The sequence below is a fragment of the Microchirus variegatus genome (assembly GCF_963457635.1).
Source record: "Microchirus variegatus genome assembly, chromosome: 21".
Taxonomy (NCBI): Eukaryota; Metazoa; Chordata; class Actinopteri; order Pleuronectiformes; family Soleidae; genus Microchirus; species Microchirus variegatus.
Window position 1 is genome coordinate 6,947,118 of NC_139822.1, and position 20,558 is coordinate 6,967,675.

Here is a 20,558-nt window from a genome sequence, read left to right on the forward strand (position 1 = left end):
GGTTTTATGATCCATATTTGTGTATCCACAGCATACACTGGTAGCCTCTAAAGCTTGTGTGTTTGTTGAATAAATGGAGCAGCTGAATCACTGTAGATTATTACATGAACTGTAATCTTGATAATGAAACACAGGATGTCCCTGTTGTCTTTGTGTGTCAGGATTTCCACAGAGCACTCTCCCAAACTGCAGATCCGCAGCCACAGTTACCTACGTGCGGTGAGTGAGGTTTCAATCAATAGGAGCCTGGATACCCTGGACCCCAAAACCTTGCTCGACCCCAAATCACTGCTGTCCTCACCCCAATATCGTTCTCGCAATGAAAGCTACATGAGGGCCATGAGCACCATCAGTCAGGTTGGTTGCCAACACTGCTTATATTTACAATATTTTCCTTCTGGTCCTGGGAGGTGCACTTCTATTCATTTTAAGAACAGTTGTGTTTGTTTCTCTATCACTGTATTACTTTAAGGGATGGATTTGCTTTTGTCAACACAAGTAATTGCAATTATCTAATGTCAATTCTATTTTTTTCCTGTGGCTTATTCTATATTACTGTCACATGCATTGTGACTAATGCCGTGGTTTCACTACATATTCCCAGCTTGTCTTGGCTCGCCTCGCCCTTCTACATATTCCCAGCTTGTCTTGGCTCGCCTCGCCAAAAATAATAATAATTGCTAAACCATACAGTCATGTCCATAAATATTGGGACATCGATACAATTCTCTTCTTTTTGGCTCTATACACCACTACAATGGATTTGAAATTAAACAAACAAGATGTGCTTTAACTGCACACTTTCTGCTTTGGTATGTGTCTCCCACTTTTTAGGGGACCAAAAGTAATGGGACAAACTAAACAATCATAATTCAAACTTTCGTTGTTTAATACTTGATTGCAAATCCTTTGCAGTCAATTACAGCCTGAACTCTGGAAGGCATAGACATCACCAGACACTGGGTTTTATCCCTGGTGATGCTCTGCCAGGCCTCTAAAAAATGTGTGATTATTTGTGATTAATTGCGAGTTAACTATGACAGCATTTTTGACAGCACATTTTTGACAGACGTTTGACAGCACTAATACAGACACAAGTAAAATAGCATGGAGATAAGGCATTACACCATCATTTGCTTGACATCTCAACAAAATCTTGACGCAGGGGCCTTACATAGTGACCCCACTTAGACCATAACTTAATGAACACTGCTTTCTTAAGACAGAGTGAAAAAGTGATCCCCTCTCTAACATAAACATTTACTATATTTATCCATTCCTGAATTGTGGGAGGTTCAGGGAGTAACCAATGTCACGTGAGTGCTTTTTTACAAGCAAGTGTCAAAATGCGAAAAAAATGTATTGATCTGCTTGTCCTGTTTTAAAATCAAAAAGACCAAATAATAGAGTGGGAAACTGAAAGGCAAATCAATATCAAACTCTCACTCACTCACTCAAGGCCGCATGCTCCCAAGGGGAGCGTAGCGCCTCGGCATATGGTCCTCCAGGAGGATCTGTCTCTAGCTGCCTCCCAGGCGGTGTTCAGGTTGAGGCCGACAGCCAGTAGGACGTCCTTCAGTTGGTCACACCAGGTGCGTCGTGGTCGCCCTCTGGGACGGGACCATGTGGTGGGCATCGGCTCTCTCAGCAGGGTGGCTGGCTCCAGGGAAGGGTCCGCCCGCGCAATGTGACCAAAGAGGCGGAGCCGGGCCGACCGCATCGTGTTCGTCAGGGGCGGCTGCTTGGTAATATCGTGTAGGGTGGCGTTAAAAACCAAGTCATGCCACCTAATCGCTAGGAGTCTTCGTTGGCACCTGGTGTCAAAGGCATCCAGTCTGAGTTCCTGGGTAGCTGTTAATGTCCAGGTCTCAGAACCGTACATGAGTATGGATAGGACGAGACTGTTGTAGAGCCTGAGTTTTGTTTGAAGGGAGAGCTTCCTGTTACCATATGTTGTCCAGACTAGCCATCGCGGCAGCGGCACGACCGATTCGGAGATGAGTGTCGGAATCACTCCTGCAGTCAGATGTGATTGTGCCACCAAGGTAGCAGAACCTGTCAACAGCTTCAACCTGGTGGGCGTTGATCACAGGTCCTGCTTGGGGGGTCTCATAGTCGCAGAGGGACTGTACCTTGGACTTCTCCCGGCTGACCATCAGGCCGAGCGGTTGTGTTTCCATGTCCATGGCCTGCAGGGCAAGTTGGAGAACTTCCATGACTTCGGCCAGGATTGCAACATCATCCGCGTAGTCCAGGTCTGTGATGGTGACGTCACCAAAGCTGGCACCGCAATCACACTGGTGCACTGTCCACCCCATGACGTGGTCAATCGATGTGTTGAACACTGTTGGGGCCAGGACGCAACCCTGGCGAACACCGCAGTTGATGTTAAAGCTGTCAGACAGCAGCCCATTTACTCTGACACAGGAGGATGTGTTGGAATAAAGTAGTGAGAGAAGGTTTAGCAGCTTGGCCGGGACACCCAGGACCTTGAGTAACTTCCAGAGGGCTGGTCTGTCCACGGAGTCAAAAGCCTGCTTCAGGTCCACGTAAGCTGCGTAGAGTGGTTTCCTGAACTCCCGTCTTTTCTCAGCAAGCAGTCGAAGGGTCAGGATTCTGTCCACTGTGGAGCGGCCTGGTGTGAAGCCGCTCTGCTCCTTTCTCTGCTTGCGGGTGAGAAGTGGATGCAGTCTCGCAAGAATGACATTGGCAAACACCCTCCCTGGAACACTCAGCAGGGTGATCCCTCTGTAGTTGCTGCACACGTCTTTGGGGCCCTTCTTCCAGAATGGGAGGATGACTCCAAGCAGCCAATCTCCTGGGACAATCTCATTACCCCAGATGGCAGCAAACAGCTGTTGCAGTTGGCCTGCGACTGTGGGTCCACCATGTAGCAGCAGCTCTGGGGTGATGCCATCAGCCCCAGCGGCCCAGCCAGGTTTAAGCTTCCCTATAGCCTTGACCACTTCCTCCAGGGAAGGGGGACCGGTGGGGGCAGAGTCGTCCTCTGAGTCGCATGGCTGTGGCTGCTAGTGCTTCCAACTGAGGAGAGGGGGGTGGCGCTGGGCGGTTGAGCAGACTCTGAAAGTGCTCCCTCCACCGCGCCAGCTGTAGTTCTGGTGTGTCTGGGATGGTTCCGTCCATGGCTTTCACAGAAGCAGTGGGTGGTGTTGATTTCCCTGAGAGGGTCCTTAGGGTCCTGTAGAGGGAGCCTTGATCGCCTCTGCGGGCAGCTGTCTCTGCGGGCAGATGTCTCTGCTTCTTCCGCCAGGTTGTCAAGCCAATTCTGCTTATCCTTGCGGTGTAGCTTGTTGCATTTGGTGTTAAGACGTCTGCATTCCGTGAGGTTTCCTTCCAGTCTTGCTTTTCTTTTCGCCTCCACGACACTGAGGGTTTCCTCTGAGAGGAAGTCCTTTTTCTTCTTCTTTCGTTTGTGCCCGTGCACCTTGGCTGCAGCAGTGCTAATGTTTTGCTTGAGATCTGACCAGAGCTTCTCCGGGGTGTCCTCATCTGGGTCTGGACTTAAGGCGGCGAAGCGGTTGTAGAGATCCAGTTGATAGCAGGCTACAACTTCGGGGGACGGCAGATTGGAGACATCAAACATGCGCAGCGCTTTGCTGGTGGAATTCCTTTGCAAACGAAGACAGACTGTCATGGCGAGCAGTCTGTGGTCAGAGTTCCCCAGCTCTGCACTGCGGTAGACACGGCAGTCTGTTGAAGTGTTCCACCGTCGGCTGGTGAGGATGTGGTCTAGCTCTTTTCTTGTGTGGCCATGATTGCTGATCCAGGTCATGCTGTGGATGAGCTTATGCTGAAAGAAAGAGCGCTCTGTTCGCAGGTGGAAGTTCAAGCAAAATTCCAGGAGCCTCAGATTGTTGTTGTTGCAGGTGCCAGATCCATGGGGGCCTATGGCGCTCTCAAAGCCGGTTCTATCTGACCCAGTTGTAGCGTTGAGGTCTCCAAGGATCCATACGATGTCATGTCTGGAGATGTCGTTCATGAGCGAGGACATTTGAGAGAAGAACTCATCCTTTTCCTCGTCTGGAGCCATGTTTGTTGGGGCATAGGCTACGATAACAGAGATTCTCCCGTGGGTGTGACGTAGACGGGCAAGGAGTAGTCTAGAGCTCGGGAGGCAGATGGGGCCAGGGCAAGTGCAACTCCTTGGCAGCGCTGGCCATCATCCCTCTCCGACCAAAGGAAGTTGTAGTCATTCGTTCCATGAGAGCCAGAGCCAGGCCAGCGTACTTCTGTAAGACCAGCTACTGCGACACTCAGGCGTGCCAGCTCGTTGGCAGCCAGCTCTGCTGATCCTTCCCTGTTCATAGATAAAACCAGGTTGCAACTTTCATTGAGGCAGTTCTATTAGGCTTATCTCGTAAATCCATCCGGTCCGAAGTCAGGGTTCCAGTAAGATCCGTCCTATTTAAGTTCCATAAGCGAGGTTTCGTAGCAGGTTTCTTTTATGTGGTGGGTTGCTGACCCGACGCACAACCCCGCCTGGATTTGTAGGCCGCCCATCGAGGACTGTTCAGATTCAAATTCAAAAAATCGAGCGCAGATACAGGATACAGGAGAATCTTTGACAGTGCCTTATGGGAAGACCCAGAGACTGGAATGGCGTGAGCAGCATGGATTTGGCTGGGACACATACGGTAATGACGATTGAACAACCTCAACCACAACGATCTTTTGTTTAACTGTTGTAGATGTAGCTACTTTGTAGAAGCGTTTCGTCCACGAGCAAACAAATCATGTTTACGATGACATTAGACGACTAGCACGTTAGCATTGTTATTGTCATAGCGTTGGAGCTAGGCTACAAACAGCACTGCGTAGGCTACAATAACGTTACATTTTTTTTTTTAACTGTCAGAAAATAGCACCAAGTGAAAGTCAATGTTTTCTGTATATCTAGTGACAGTGATAATGTCGTCAGCTCAGATTAGTACCGGTAAATTTAGTTAGAAGACCTAGAAATAGAAGGCATCAGGCTAGCTTCTAACTCGCCAGTCCACCTGTGGCTTGGCTCCAGCTGATAAAATGGGTTGCATTACTTGATGATGTATGTTAACAATTAGTTGCATGCTTCTGCAGAACATTGTCATTCAGGAGTGCTTAGCAAGACTGAGGGAAAGCTGCAGTGTGCCCTCAACAACAATCCTCCTGATCTTGATTATTTTACACAGTGACCCAAGAGAGGACCTTCATCAGTGCAATGGAGAATGCAGCTCTGCCTAATGATATATGTGAAGCTCTCCATCAACTGAGCAGTTTGTTAGACCTGCGGAATAAACCAAGAGGTGTCTTGAAGCAGAGGGCCACCATGTGCAATGGACCAGACTCAAGGCCTCTATGCACAGAGTTGACACAGAGGGCATCTTGTCAAGAATGACTGCGCTGGGCTGTGTTGTTCGGCAAAAATACTGTGTTCAAGTCCACATATTCTGCAACACATAGACACCAATCATAAACTCATTAGGTGTTTATTACATTTGAATATAGCAGGACTTAAAATGGTTACATAGTAATTATTGTCTGTGGGTGTTAGGGTTATGTCCTTTTTTTTCCACTAGATATAACATGGTGATATTTGGTGGCATTGATGGCTACTCGAGGAAGGTAAGTTTCATACTCATGAAAATATTGCTGGTATAATCCATCATTTTTGCAGGGTGTCATCCTATAACAATCATCCCATAACTATAATTAGTTTACTGCATGGCTCTTCAGAGTACTGCAGAAAGTTCCATTCACATGAATGGACATTCCCAACCGCCAGAGGTGGACAGTAGCTAATTACATTTACTTGATTACTATATTTAAGTATGATTTTTTGAGTATTTGTAATTTACTTGAGTATTAATATTTTTGGAAACTTGTGATTTTACTCCACTGCATTTGAAAGACAAATACTGTACTTTTGACTCCACGACATTTGAAATACAAGGATGATGCACTTGTTACTTTTATTCACAATTGATTCTTTAAATGCAATAATGAGATAGACCATCTTGAAGTTCATTTTTTTCAATAGTTAAATTTGACCTTGACTGAATTGGCTGTGGTAGTGATGGTGACAACTGATTCTTCATCAGAACATCCTCCATATAGCCTGGGAGAACCCAGACGAACCTGTTAACAATTGACATTTGAGAAGTGGTATGGTGTTAACCAGGCTATCCTCCATGAGCATTGCGAAATTGGAATGAAATTAGACAATCACTGAAATTCACCACATAGCTTGGTAACTTACATTCTTTTCTCGTTTTGGCAAGTAGCCGTATAATAAGTGGGATAAATAGTCCGCCGGTAATTATCATTATCTCTTACATAACTCCATAACTTACATAACATAACATGACATAATGTCTGTTTTCCACCATCTAGATCATGTACCTCAATGCTGGATCTAACAACACAGCAAGTACTGCACTTCAGTTTTTTCTGGATGGAGTGAGGAGATTTGGATGGCCTTACAAGTGAGTAATGCTGCAGTAAATTTATTTAGAATTATGGTTATTGTAGTATCCTTTAAGCAATAGAACTGATTTGTCAGATGGTTATGAAACATGAAACTATCAGTATATATTCAATGCTCCATTTAGTTTTCATGAACCCGTGAGAAAATTATCCAGTATTTTTAGTAAGGTTTTGCGATTCAGTTGTATGAATACTAAAATCTGATGTGTTGCAGGGTAAGAGGTGACCAGGGTGTTGAAAATGTCAGCATCGCCCAGATGATGTTCACTGTGAGAGGCACAGGACATGGAAGCTTTATAAGTGGAAAAAGTATGCACAACCAGAGGTGAAGTATTCATTTTGCAATAATAATTATCAAATTACCTCAGGATTCAAGTAGGTACAGGACATGCCTTGTTATTGTGGTCTTCAGTGTGATATTTACTCTGCTGTTTGGCTATTCTGTTACATAGTTTGACTGACCCATGGGGATTCTATGTATGAATTGTAGAATCGAACATCTATGGAGGGACGTTTGGACAGGAGTTACACACATTTACTATGACATATTACACAGCCTGGAGGAAGATGGATCCCTCGACATCTTGGATAATCGCCATCTCTTCTGTGCTCAGTACACCTTCCTCACCAGACTCTGATTTGGAGGCTGATTTGGCCAAGTTTTCTGCTGGATGGAATGATCATCCTATCAGGACAGAGGGCTTCTGTTCCCCAAACCAGCTGTGGGACTAAATATGACTTTCTCAATCTATATGATGATAATACTATTTTCTTTTGGTTTTAGGAATACCAAATTGAGGATATTGACTGGGAGAGCTCAGGGCTGTCTCATGATAACTCTGCCAACCCAGGCATTACCGTGCCAGAAATGGAATGTCCATTGAAGACTGAGGACATTGAAACTCTACGCCTTGCCATTGATCCCCTTTCTCATTCCAATAGCTTTGTCAGAGACATTTATTTGACCACACTCGCACATGCTATGTACCTATTTCACCATCATCCAGTCTAGGGCCCCATGTATCCAGGCACCTTGTAGTCCACCTTCTGTTCACAGTAAACTAATTGTAACTAAATAAATATTAACAAAATGCCACAAGATTTTGTATTTTACTTCCAAAATGTTCTATTTTTAAAAATGTCAACATCAATCAAGTCATCATGCACCCTGGGTCATTAAATACACCCGTGTATAGAGAATAGGGTGAACAGATACAAACTGGATTTTCAACAACAAAAAAAGACTGCACAAATATCTTAACCCAATGTATAACTACTTGAGCCTGAATGTATATGCATTGTACTTGGAACCATGAAAGAAAAATATTCAGTAGTCTAATTTGCACTGCATATTTGAAACAGCATAATTGCACTTAACCCTGATGAAATGCTTGCCCTAAATGGAAGGCCTCTGTCATCACTTGTTTGAACTCGAGCAACAAGCGAGGAGCGAGCGTTTTATCATAAATGAGTGGCTGTAAGACACACAATTCTGTTCTCTCAGTAAATATCAAGATGTATCATAATGTATGGTAACATTAGCTGTTGACTAGGGATGGATATATCAGATGGAATAACTTTATGCATGATATTTGACAGAACTGTCCTTCATTTTTGCCTCCCCTTTTACAATGTTGTATAGCAGGGCTGCCAACTTCTGACAAAACCTTAGAATGAGACAACGTGGCATGCAGGGCAAATTACCACCCAATATATTTATGGTAATATTTTATGCATTGCAAGCTTATTAATGCTTTATACAATAATAAGGTAAATAATCAATCCTTCAACCTTCCCGACACAAGTCCACCTATTTAACCACTCGACTACCACCTTTATTCTCTCCATGCCTGTCAGAAGAAGACCATTAGGTTAGATTAGAAAGAGACTAAAAGACGCATCTCTGTGTCATCTGAACTGCCGCCGCAGCCCGCACCGAGCATAAACAGCCGCTGTCAGAACAGAAATGCTGATGGTCCGGGATACAACCTTCGCCGGTCAGCCCGTGCGTCAGTACGGCAGCCTCCAAAACCGAGGGCACAGTTCAAAACAGAACTCGACAGTCAAGCTATGATGCAGTAGTATGATGAAGTAGTTAGCCAAGCTGAACTTCTTTTAGGTTTCCTTTCGTTTCATTTCAATTGTAGTTACGTAACTGGCAACCCATGGCGCCTCATTTAATTTGGATAACGGCAGAAATTAGCTCACATACATGAGCAGGTGTGGGCTATTCCCTCGCTATGTCATCTTCAATTAAGCAGGTAAAAGTTCTAGAGTTGATTCCAGGAGTGACATTTGTATTTGGAATATGTTGCTGTTAACTCTCAATATGAGATCCAAGGATCATAAGTTCATCATTAGCATGACAAATCAAAACAAACCCATCAGAGAAATAGCAAACACATTAGGTGTGGCCAAATCAACTGTTTGGAACATTCTGAAAAAGAATGAATGCTGAAGTGTTTCGAGCAATATTGGTTTGGTTTTGTATTTTGCTTTTCCAGTCTTGATGACCACACAAAGCTGCTTTACACTACAGTTTCCTTTAATTTGAGGGTCAAATCAGGATAAATAAGTGGAATGTTATGCAATTGCCAAGTTGATCGCCGGACCTGATTCCGATTGAGCATGCATTTTACTTGCTGAAGACCAAACTGAAGGGGAAATGCCCCAAGAACAAGCAGGAACTGAAGACTGTTGCAGTAGAGGCCTGGCAGAGCATCACCAGGGATGAAAACCCAGTGTCTGGTGATGTCTATGCCTTCCAGAGTTCAGGCTGTAATTGACTGCAAAGGATTTGCAAGTATTAAACAATTAAAGTTTGATGTATAATTGTTTAGTTTGTCCCATTGCTTTTGGTCCCCTAAAAAGTGGGAGGCACATACAGAAAGTGTTGAAATTCCTTCACCGTTCACTTGATTTGGATATAAATACCCTCAAATTAAAGCTGACAGTGTGCACTTAAAGCACATCTTGGTCATTTCATTTATTTTAAATCCATTGTAGTGGTGTATAGAGCCAAAAAGAAGTGAATTGTGTTCATGTCCCTGACTATATGCATTATCATGTGGACAGTGTTAATTTAAGGTTTGAATGCACCTAAAGCATCATTATAGTCTCAGATCTAATTTTATTTTATATGAATCAGTTTTCATATATTAATTTATTTGCTGCCACCACCACAGAATTAGCACTGATCGTCACATGATTTCTTCTTTCTAATGGTTATAATAAGTTTCATGTTACAGCAGCGTGAGTAGGCCTACCTTTGATTCACTCACCTCCACCAGACTATTTTGACTCTGACACTGATACTAAGTATTGTATTATCTCATCCCTAGACCCTAGTTAAAACCAAACAGACATGCCGTGAAATCTGATCTGGCGAAGATGCCAGATCATGCAAATGGCATTTGTTTACATACAAATGCCATTTGTATGTAAAGCTGTCCACTTTGAATCACTCAGGACAGACAGATGCTAATTTCACATTGGTCTGGACAGGGAGTAATATATTCACAAATTTTATGAGATATTTGAACACAGCTCAGCCAATCAAAGACTGGAACTGGTTTCTACAGACCAAGAGCAACTACTAGCTCGCTACTTACATACAGTATCTATATACAATCCAGCAGCTGTTAAATCTAAGAGGACCAGAAAAACAAAATTGCCTGTTTTTAAAGAATATCAATAAAAACATTTAAAAAGCGTTGATTCAGTGCTATGTAAGGATTTAAAACTGGATTGGAACACTTCAAGAAGACTCTTGTTGTTTTAAAAAGCTTAAGCTTGCATAAGACAAGAGTACCAACTGTAGCTTCACCAGTGACCAACAGCAGTTTTTCTTCACTATCTCCTCTGTGTTTCCTCTTCTTTCCTCCAGCTGAGTGAGTTGGAGGTGAATGGGCAGATTGAGCAGATGTGTGAGCAGGTGTATAGTGCATTGCAGTCCCAGGCCATGGAGACTGCTATGGACAGCATGGATACCATGGACACCCTGCCAATGCCAGGATGCTTCCGGATGCGGAGTCACAGCTATGTGAGGGCGATTGACCAAGGTTGTGCTGGGGAGGAGGAAGGAGAAGGAGGGAGACCACTGCTCCTGCTGCCCTCCTCCCCACCACGGACCTCTGCCACGACCGTCAGGACCATCCAGAGCAGTACAGGTAAGGCACAGCAATTCAGAAATCAATGTGCAGTGTATCAATCAATGTGCTTATAAATAGTTTTTATGATTCTGGAGCAGAGGTACTATGTTTGTGTGCTTGCTTATGTGTTAGGTTACCTCTAATAATAATAATAATCATGTGTTTGATCATGTTGATCATTGGATCATCACTGAAAAAGTGGAAATAAGTAGTTTCTGGTGACATCTAGAGGAGAGGCTGAAATGTTCAACGTAAAACTGCTCCTCTGCTCACCCCCTCCCTTCCCTGAGCGCTACGGTAGCCTCCCGATCTATGAAATACATTGAAGTGGCTCTGTGGTGTAGTGTGGATTGATCAGTCTGTTCCTGTATGAGCTGATGATGTGCTAACTCTCAGCTAAATTATTACATCAGTAATACACAAAGCTGTGCCATTCACACATGATTCAAGCACATCAGCGCATGTGGAGCTAGTTAATGACAATGCAGCCTCATAACGTTCTGAAACGCACTGTGGATTATTAAAAGAAAAAACGTCCCTGTATGTGACTGAACACTAATGTTATGTAGATTAATGTTAATGAAAACTCACCATAAGAACGTGGCGTCACGTCATCATCTCAGACAACTACTGTGTGTCCTGCTCTCTGTCGGCCGCTGAATAATCCATCTGTTTGTTGTTTTTGTGATGATGAAGTCTGCTAACACGTTAGCATAAAGATCGCTAGCTTAAAATGCTAACGAGTCCACTCACATAGCAGAAGTGAGCTCTGTGTCTGTCTCTGTCTTTGTTAAGAAGTACAGCCACAGTTTAATCATTCTCCGGTTTTCCTTGTCTTCTTTTGGTCAACAAAGCTTTGATGACGCTTATATGATTTACTTATATAGCAACTTAAGCTGGGTCACCTCTGAAGTAAATGGTGTATATTGTACCGCTTTCCTGTTTAATTCAGGGTCCTAGTGATATTGTGGCTAATTGTTAGAAAATGTGTTTGTTCAGCTTGTTTGGACCACAATACAGACACACTTATGTCCTATTTTATCTCTCATTCCTTTCCAGTTTCATCTTGCATCACTACTTACAAGAAAACCCCTCCACCAGTGCCACCCCGAACCTCCACCTGCTCTACAGCCTCCAAGCCCTACATCTCCATTACAGCTCAGAGCAGCACAGAGTCTGCACAGGTACAGTACAGAACATCCAAACATCCACTTTATATGACGAGGGTAGATAACAAGGCAACAATAATGAACATTTGATTTTGAATATTTGATTCTGATCACCTCCGACAGCGCCGCTGTCATACTATAAATACGTCATATCTTATAACACAAACCACATGTTTGGATTCTAAATGACTAATTTCTCGCCTCAAATGATTTCAAAACTTCGTTCCGGGACACAGAAATATATTTATTTCAGGTTTATATTTGTATTTTATCCTGCTATGTTCTGCCGAAATGCATTCTGGGATAAATGGCTTTCCCAAGTACGCTCAAGTCACCACCCGATGGATACTTGGTAAAATGGGCGGAGCGAGAACACTTCCGGGTATGAGAACCGTACTCGCTGCTCGCGTTCTTTAGAATTGGAACAGAACTTGGACTGAGGCTGATGACGTTTTCACAAGTACAGGAGTACACAAGTACGCACAAGTATGGATATTGGGGAACGGCCACAGTTCTTCTTACGAGTCACTCCCTCCTCGCTCGGCGAGCGTTGGCTGGCGTCGTTTGCCGAAGATTGACGAGTGATTCACAGCACGCGGCAGTTCCACTCCCGGCCACCAAGCGCACTGCTGAGCTCAACTGAACTAAGAAAGGAACGAATCAGTACATGAAGTGAGAGAGAGCTGGTGTACTGTGGCGGAGGAACGAACTGGCACACAGAGAGCTGGTGTACTGTTGCTGAGGACATGAATCTCGTTCGCGCTGTCACTCACTCTATGACCCGCGGTGCGAACGTACTGCCCTCAGGGAGGACGTGAGTCACGTAGCAGGGCACTGGGCTCCTGCTTAGCACTGAACGATTCGGTGAACGAATCTTTTGAACGAATAATTTTAATGAACTGATTCAAGTGATTCAGTACACCCAAATGAACTGCAGATCCCATCACTAATCTCAAGGACAATGTGTCGTTTGACAACGCCGTTATGCCTGGCCAGAGGTGGGTAGTAACGCTCTACATTTACTCCTTTACAAATACTTGACAAACTTTTGGGATAAATTGTAATTTTAGGAGTAGTTTTATTGCAACAAACTTTTACTTTTACTTGAGTACATATTTGAAGAAAGAACGGTACTTTTACACCGTTCCATTTGGCTAAGTGACAATCGTTTTCTTGTATCTTTTTTTATTACATGCGCAATCCATTCCTCTCCCTGAGGGACATCTTCAGCCACCATTTCTATAACGTGACTATTTGAACCAATAAAAACATTACGTTGGCTATGGCTGACAAAATCTGGCCAATCAAATATAGCCAGTTGAGTCACATGACAAGTGTCACGACAAGTGTCATGACTCTGTGCCGCGGCACCAACTGTTAGCCGCTCAGCTGTTATATGCAGATTTCAGCTCCAAGTGGACTTAAAACACACCAGCAGCTTGTTGTTTACTGTGTCCAACACCAAGGCTCTACTTTCAGGATTTCTGTTTTACACTCAGGACGCTGGGTTTTTTGGTATTTTGTCGTGCACTCCCACCACACATTGTATTTCTCAAGCTGAAAAAAAGTATTATATACATTTATTTTATTAGGATTTACAGGCAAGAGGCTCTGATAATCTGGAGACACAGACAACAATACTTACACAGATACAGTATGAGAACAGTTCGGGTCAGGTGTGGGTAATCAGTGAAAACTCTAGGGCAGGATACCCAACAAGATAAGAGTCCACAGAGGCCAATATAAAATGACTTTGGCTAAAACACACAATTAAAATGTCATGAAATATGTGCTATGAAACATAATGGAGACACTGAAATATTGTTTTGAAAGCAATGGTTTTCTGAATCCACCCAGGATGCATACATGGAGGAGGAAGGACCCAGAGGTGACATGACCATCCAGTCTGGGTTGAGCAACTCTACAGAAAGCATTGACAGTATGAAGGCATTAACAGCTGCTATAGAAGCAGCTAATGCACAGGTCAGTGATTTAAAAACTTAAAATTCATTATTGATAAGCATTTTGCACTTAAAATATGCCTTCATAATTCTTATGTAGGTCCATGGACCAGCCAGTCAGCATGTCAGTAACAGCACCATGACAGTCAGCACCCCCATCTCATCAGTCCGGAGCAGGGGGCCACTTGTTGAAGACCACCAGGATGTACACAGGAAAGAATTGCTCAGGAAGGGCAAATGTCTCTCTATAGGCATCCAGGTATTTATAGAGAGAGCTACCAGTGATTGTGAAAACACAGAAGGAGGAAATTATTAGTTTCTTGCATATTAGAGCCTAAATAACCACATTTCATAATATCCATTCCTAAAAAGACCAAACTCCTTTCTATATAATGTAGTCTGCTTTTGATCAAACTTTGGCACCCACAGAGCGAAAACCTTGGACATGCCAGGTTTGCCAAGCTAACTTAAAGGTGAAGTAAGTAGTTTATAGTGACATCTAGAGGAGAGGCTGAAATTTACAACAAAGAACTGCTCCTCTGCTCACCCCCTCCCTTCCCTGAGCGCTACGGTATCCGCAGCCGGTCAAATGTCGTCCTCGTCGTCTTTCTCCGTGTCAGCAGATGAGGTTCGTGAGGCGAGGGAGAGGGCGAGCTACCGCGGCCATAGCAGACGAAGCGGAGAGAGAGGAGGCGGGACTTCCGCTACAAGTAAAGCGACGCTTGATTTGTTCTCTCGCGTTTGTCCTTACAGGCTCCGGTAGAAACATGGCGTCTCGCTGCTAACAGTGGCAAAGCAACCGCGGTTCGTGACCATGTTATTTTACATGACTTTTTGAAACACTGCGAAAATGAAACAAAAACTATGATACAGCGACTAGACAATGCAGGAGCACATAATATGTATAAAAAAGTGGATTTTGGGTTATATAAACCCATAAATACTACACAGTGTCCCTTTAAATAATATTAATTTCCCATTTGTATTTTATTCCCTAAAGTTAAGCACTAAAGTGATCTTAAGTGCTTTACTTAAATTAATTTTGTTACGTAAGCCTGACCTGAGAAAAGAGCATTTATTTGTAATACAGTGCTTATTTATAATCCCTTCAATTCAATCTGAAAATGTTCGAAAAAAAGAGGTAAAACTTAATCTCATTATTCTTTCTTTATGAAAGTATATAAAAGTAAATTGTTGAATATACAGACACCCATACAAAAGGTTTATACAAACATTGCTCAATGATTTTTTTTCTCAACTTGGACCACTCAGATTATTAATTCATGATCTCTGCTCTAGGTGGATGGACCAGAGGAGGTTCCTGATTCAGAGGACCCATCTAAGTTTACGTCTGTAGGTGTTCAAGTGGAGGATGACAGAGGGTGAGTCACACATTTCCATTCTCTCTTTATGTTTCCTTTAGAACAGGGGTCTCAAACTCAATTTGCCTGGGTGCCGCATGAGTTATGGCTGGGACTGTGTGTACTGACATCACTAAGGTCAAGGCATTGCAATTCTAGAGGGTGCCCCTCATCCTTTTTTTTCTCCGCACCGCCCCTGCTGACTCTGCTCTTCTCTCTCCTGCATTGTGCGCAGCTCCAAGCGCGCTCTCGTGTCCAACTCTGAATGGATAATTTCTCTATGCGCAGTTTTATCCACACATCCGAATGACTCATACATAATGATCTTTATGACGAGGATCGAGTACAGTCACAATGAAATACAGGAGATCCGAGTAGATCTTAGTAAAACATGTTGACAGATTCTCAAGAGCGCACTATTCATTGTTTTCACTCCGGTCTCAATCTAGAAGACGCTTTAGCGTTGTAATTAAGGCAATAACAGATGCATCAGATGAGCTGATCTCTTTAGTCAACTGCTCAAAGAGAGAGAAGAGTTCTGTCGCGGGGAGTTCATAATCCGTGCTGCAGCCAAGTTTCGCTTTTGTGCAAAGAGACTTTCCAGCATTTAATAGGTTCCTCGCGTCTTGTTGCAATCGTTTTATTGGTGTTCCAAACTGATCTTGGACAGACTTTAAGCGGGTATAGACAGGTGTGGGCTGGTCACAGTTTTTGCATGCGTCATCACAACATCGTTTCCGTGGTTACTGGGGGAAATGGGAGGAAAAATAGGGTGTTTTATGGCGCGCTTGGCTCCTGTCTTCTTCACATTACCACAATCCCACAGTCACCGTCTTAACTTCCCACTAACGGTCCATTGACTTGTTGAACAAAGCGGTTTTATCCTGGTTGCAGCAAGTGATATGTCCTTCCTGGCATCTGCGGCGCAGCCGCTGAGGATGTGCGGACGCACGTTTAAGTGGACACAGAATCACATATAGGCTGCTATAGTAACTTGACAACAGCTGAGACTTTGTGATATAAATGACATTTATATCACAAACATATACACACACATTGTGTGTGTGTGTGTGTGTGTGTAACTGCTGTTTTGAATCAGCAGTTGCTGACTGATTTGCAAGCAAAGTTTTTTTTACTTGAAAGCAAAGAGACTGATTTTTAAGCAAAATGGTTTGTTTTTACTTACAAACATTAGTTTTTGATTGAATTGGAAGAAATATGTTCTCTGATATTTATTTTTTTTCAATTGCAACCTGTTGTATTACGATCTCAAATTATTATTTTTTTATTGCAACTTACTGTTTTTTGCTCTCAAATCTCTTTTTTGGTTTCAAATCTATTCTATTTGTTTGAATTATAAAGGAACAGAATTCTCTCCATACTATAGCGAGAATTGGTTTGGTTTTATCAGGGTGGAGATGTGTGTGGTCCAGGTTAGGTCCTCGGAGATATGGACACCGAGGCACCTGTAGCTGCTGACTCTCTCCACCAGGGTTCCTCTGAGCTCCAGAGAAAGGTGAGGGCTGCTAAACGGCGGTACAAAGATAAAGTGGAGGCATCCCTGAGCGATCGGGACATGTGGCAGGCTTATGTGGCAGGGACTTCGGAATATCACGGACTATAGAGCAGCGGTCCCCAACCTTTTTTGCTCCACGGACCGGTTTAATGTCAGGAAATATTTTCATGGACAGGCCCCCTAACGCTCTCTGGTCGCTATGGTAACGCTTAAACGTGCCTTCAAAATAAGATACACAAAACAGCTGTAAACGGCAGCAACACAAGTAACTCTGTCAGGCCAGATTCGATGGGGACAACAGACGCTGGCCATATCCTGTCTCGTTGATTCTGGGGCCGACGAAAGTTTCATGGACATCAAGTTAGCGGAAGAGGCCGGAATTCCAACAGTTCCACTTCTCCACACTAAGACTATTTCCGACCTTAATGGAAATCTCCTGGCTGAGGTAACCCACCATACCATTCCCATAACCCTTATTCTGTCCGGTAACCACCAGGAGGAGATTCAGCTGTTCCTGATCCCCGCTTCATCTGCTCCTGTGGTCTTGGGTCTCCCGTGGCTCGCTCTACACAACCCATCTTTTAATTGGTCCACGGGGAAACTATCCGGCTGGAGCATCAACTGTCACTCACGCTGCCTCAAGTCTGCTCAACTCATCTCTCCAAGCTCGCCTGTTCCTGCTCCCGAACCACCAGATCTCTCCGAAGTTCCAGAGGTTTACCACGACTTAGCTGAAGCCTTCTCTAAGGATCTGGCTCTCTCGCTACCGCCTCATCGCCCGTATGATTGCAGCATTGATCTACTCCCAGGAGCTACATTACCATCAAGAAGACTTTATAACCTTCCCAGGACTGAGAGACAGAGTATGGAGGACTATGTAAATCAGTCGCTGGCTGCCGGACTTATCCGTCCCTCCTCTTCTCCTGTAGTTGCGGGTTTTTTCTTTGTGGCGAAGAAGGACAGTTCCCTCTGACCCTGTACAGATTTCTGTGGATTAAACGACATCACAGTCAAAAACCGCTACGCTCTGCCCCTCCTGGACGCGGCCTTCAGCCCCCTCAGCAAGGCACGTATTTTCTCCAAGTTGGACCTGAGAAATGCTTATCATCTGGTTCGCATCAAGGAGGGAGACGAGAGGAAGACGGCCTTTAATACACCTGTGGGCCACTTCGAGTATCTTGTGATGCCTTTTGGCCTCACCAACGCCCCGGCCGTTTTCCAACACTTGGTAAATGACATTTTGCGCGACATGCTGGACAAGTTCCTCTTTGTCTACCTGAATGACATCCTCATCTTCTCCGAATCCGAAGAGGAACAAGTCCAGCGTGTCCGCCTGGTACTTCAACGTCTTCTGGAGAATAGACTGTTTGTCAAGGCAGAGAAATGCTCGTTCCACACACAATCTGTAACCTTCCTGGGATTTATAGTCGAACAAGGCAGCCTTTCACCTGACCCCAGCAAGATCTCCGCCGTAAAAGACTGGCCTACACACACCACCAGGAAGCAGCTCCAACGCTTCCTGGGTTTTGCAAATTTCTATAGAAGAAATTACAGTCGCATTGCAGAACCCCTAACTAAACTAACATCTCCTAAACAGGCTTTCTCCTGGTCCTGCAAGGCCGAATCTGCGTTCCTGCGGCTAAAGGAGATGTTCACCTCGGCACCCATCCTCTCCCACCCTGATCCAGAACATCAATTCATCGTCGAGGTCGACGCTTTGGACACCGGGGTCGGGGCGGTCTTCTCCCAGCGAAACTCTGACGACCAGAAGCTCCATCCCTGCGGCTTTTTCAGCCGCTGCATATCCCCTGTTGAGAGGAATTACGACGTTGGCAATAAGGAGCTTCTGGCGGTCGTGCTGGCGCTCCAGGAGTGGAGGCACTGGCTGGAGGGGACCGCTCAACCTTTCATCGTGTGGACCGACCACAAGAACCTGGCCTACTTACAAGACGCCAAAAGACTGAACTCAAGGCAAGCCCGGTGGGCCCTTTTTTTGGGACGATTCAGGTTCACCCTCACCTTCAGGCCCGGCACCCGGAACGTCAAGCCAGACGCCCTGTCCCGTCTCTACGCTCCCGACCCTTCAGCCCAGGAGTCAAAACCCATCCTACCCCCATCATGCATCCTGGGCGCCGCGGTTTGGCCAGTGGAAAGGAGAGTGCGACAGGGTCAACGCACCGAACCTGATCCCGGCGGCGGACCTCCCAACCGTCTGTTTGTCCCCACCGCCGTTCACTCAGAGGTGCTCCAGTGGTGTCACTCATCCAGATTCGCCTGCCATCCTGGAGTCGCTCGCACCCTGTTTTTCCTCAAGCAACGATTCTGGTGGCCTTCCATGACCCAGGATGCAGCCCGTTCATCGCTGCCTGCCCTACTTGCTCCAGAGGGAAGTCCTCAAATCGTCCTCTGACTGGCCTTCTAAATCCTCCATCCATCCCCCACCGTGCCTGGTCACACATTGCAGTCGATTTTGTTACTGGTCTCCCCCCTTCTTTCAATAACACCACTGTTCTCACCATTGTCGACAGGTTCTCCAAGGCGGTCCACTACGTCCCTCTCCCGAAATTGCCGTCTGCCTTGGAGACCACCGACATCTTGGTTCAACACTTCTTCCGCCTCCATGGCTTCCCCGGCGACATCGTCTCAGACCGGGGTCCCCAGTTCGCTTCCCTGGTCTGGAAGATGTTTTGCTCGGCCTTGGGAGCCTCTGCCAGCCTTTCATCTGGATAACATCCCCAATCCAACCGCCAGACAGAGAGGTCCAATCAGAGCATGGAGGTGGCTCTTCGATGCTTCGACACAGAGGACACTGTGGATTCCTTCTCCTCCGGGATCACTTCCACCTTCTGCTGTTTCCTTCTCATCACCTCCTCGTCACAGAACTGTCGCTACTCAACTGCACATCGTCATCTGGGATTCCTACTCGCTTCACACTGCCACCTTGAAGTGAGTTTGTTCCATCGGAACCGCCTGATGAACTTTGTTGCCACTGTGGAGTCGCTGACTGTTCCGGACATAACTGTTAGCTGCTACTTAGCTATTCCTGACCATAGCTACGTACGCGCTAGCTTTCTGTACACAAGGGTAATAAAGCTGTGTTTTATATACTTACCTTGTGCTGTTGTCTGCATTCGGGTCCTCCATCTCACAGTTGTTTTCCCTTTAAGGGGAAAACATAACACTTAAGTTCATAAAAAAGAACTAGTCATTCTTATCCACCAAGAAAAAGTTATTCGCTAAATTTCGAGAAGATTCTTCTAGCGACGTTGTTTTTTGCTAAAAGTAGTGCCACGGTTCGTCACGTGATCGTTCTACACTAATTGGGTGGCTGCATTTTGTGAACAGAACAGAAACATGGCGGCCGCTATGTTTACCAATATCAGACCAAATGGATTCTAAACAGTGCTGTGTGCTTGTTTTTTGTCAAGTTTGTCATAAGTATTTAATACCCCACTACGTCCGATGTATTTGCGTTATATAGGCAGTGTTTGTGAGAGGATTTACTATCTGTGGCTAGCGTAATGTCAGTGTTAGCAAGTTGAGCATCTCTCAATATGCCACTGAGCTGAATTCATCTTAAACAGACGTGTTTTATTTTCACTGCCAAAAATCGTAATTACAATTCCAAATTCTGTTTTCAAAGCCAACTATTAATGTCTGGGTTCTGTCCCCATATCTGCCCCCAACTGTTTCTGCATCTGGGTGCACAACATATATCCACCATGTTCACATTTTATGAAAACAGAACAGTGAAGAGACTAATTATCTAACATGTTGTCGGGTATATATGCTGCTGGTTATATATATGTCTAGGGATATGAACAGTGTCATTGCCTGTCACAATGACATTACCTGTTGCATGACAACGGAGCTCGATATATTGGAACTGTATAGTATATAAATAAGAGCATGTCACA

The 20,558-nt window shown here is 44.7% G+C and overlaps 1 protein-coding gene across 1 annotated transcript in view; it reads left to right on the forward strand.

Annotated features, from left to right (window-relative positions):
* The window catches only part of dlgap1a (discs, large homolog-associated protein 1a), a gene marked incomplete at both ends in the record, with an annotated part of 54,596 nt that overhangs the window by 19,612 nt on the left and 14,426 nt on the right, over nucleotides 1-20,558 (forward strand). The window contains 6 exons of the mRNA XM_083907622.1: nucleotides 162-357; nucleotides 10,370-10,652; nucleotides 11,694-11,818; nucleotides 13,661-13,786; nucleotides 13,865-14,023; nucleotides 15,064-15,146. Coding sequence (XP_083763748.1) covers nucleotides 162-357; nucleotides 10,370-10,652; nucleotides 11,694-11,818; nucleotides 13,661-13,786; nucleotides 13,865-14,023; nucleotides 15,064-15,146 — 972 coding nt within the window. The remainder of the gene's footprint in view (nucleotides 1-161; nucleotides 358-10,369; nucleotides 10,653-11,693; nucleotides 11,819-13,660; nucleotides 13,787-13,864; nucleotides 14,024-15,063; nucleotides 15,147-20,558) is intronic.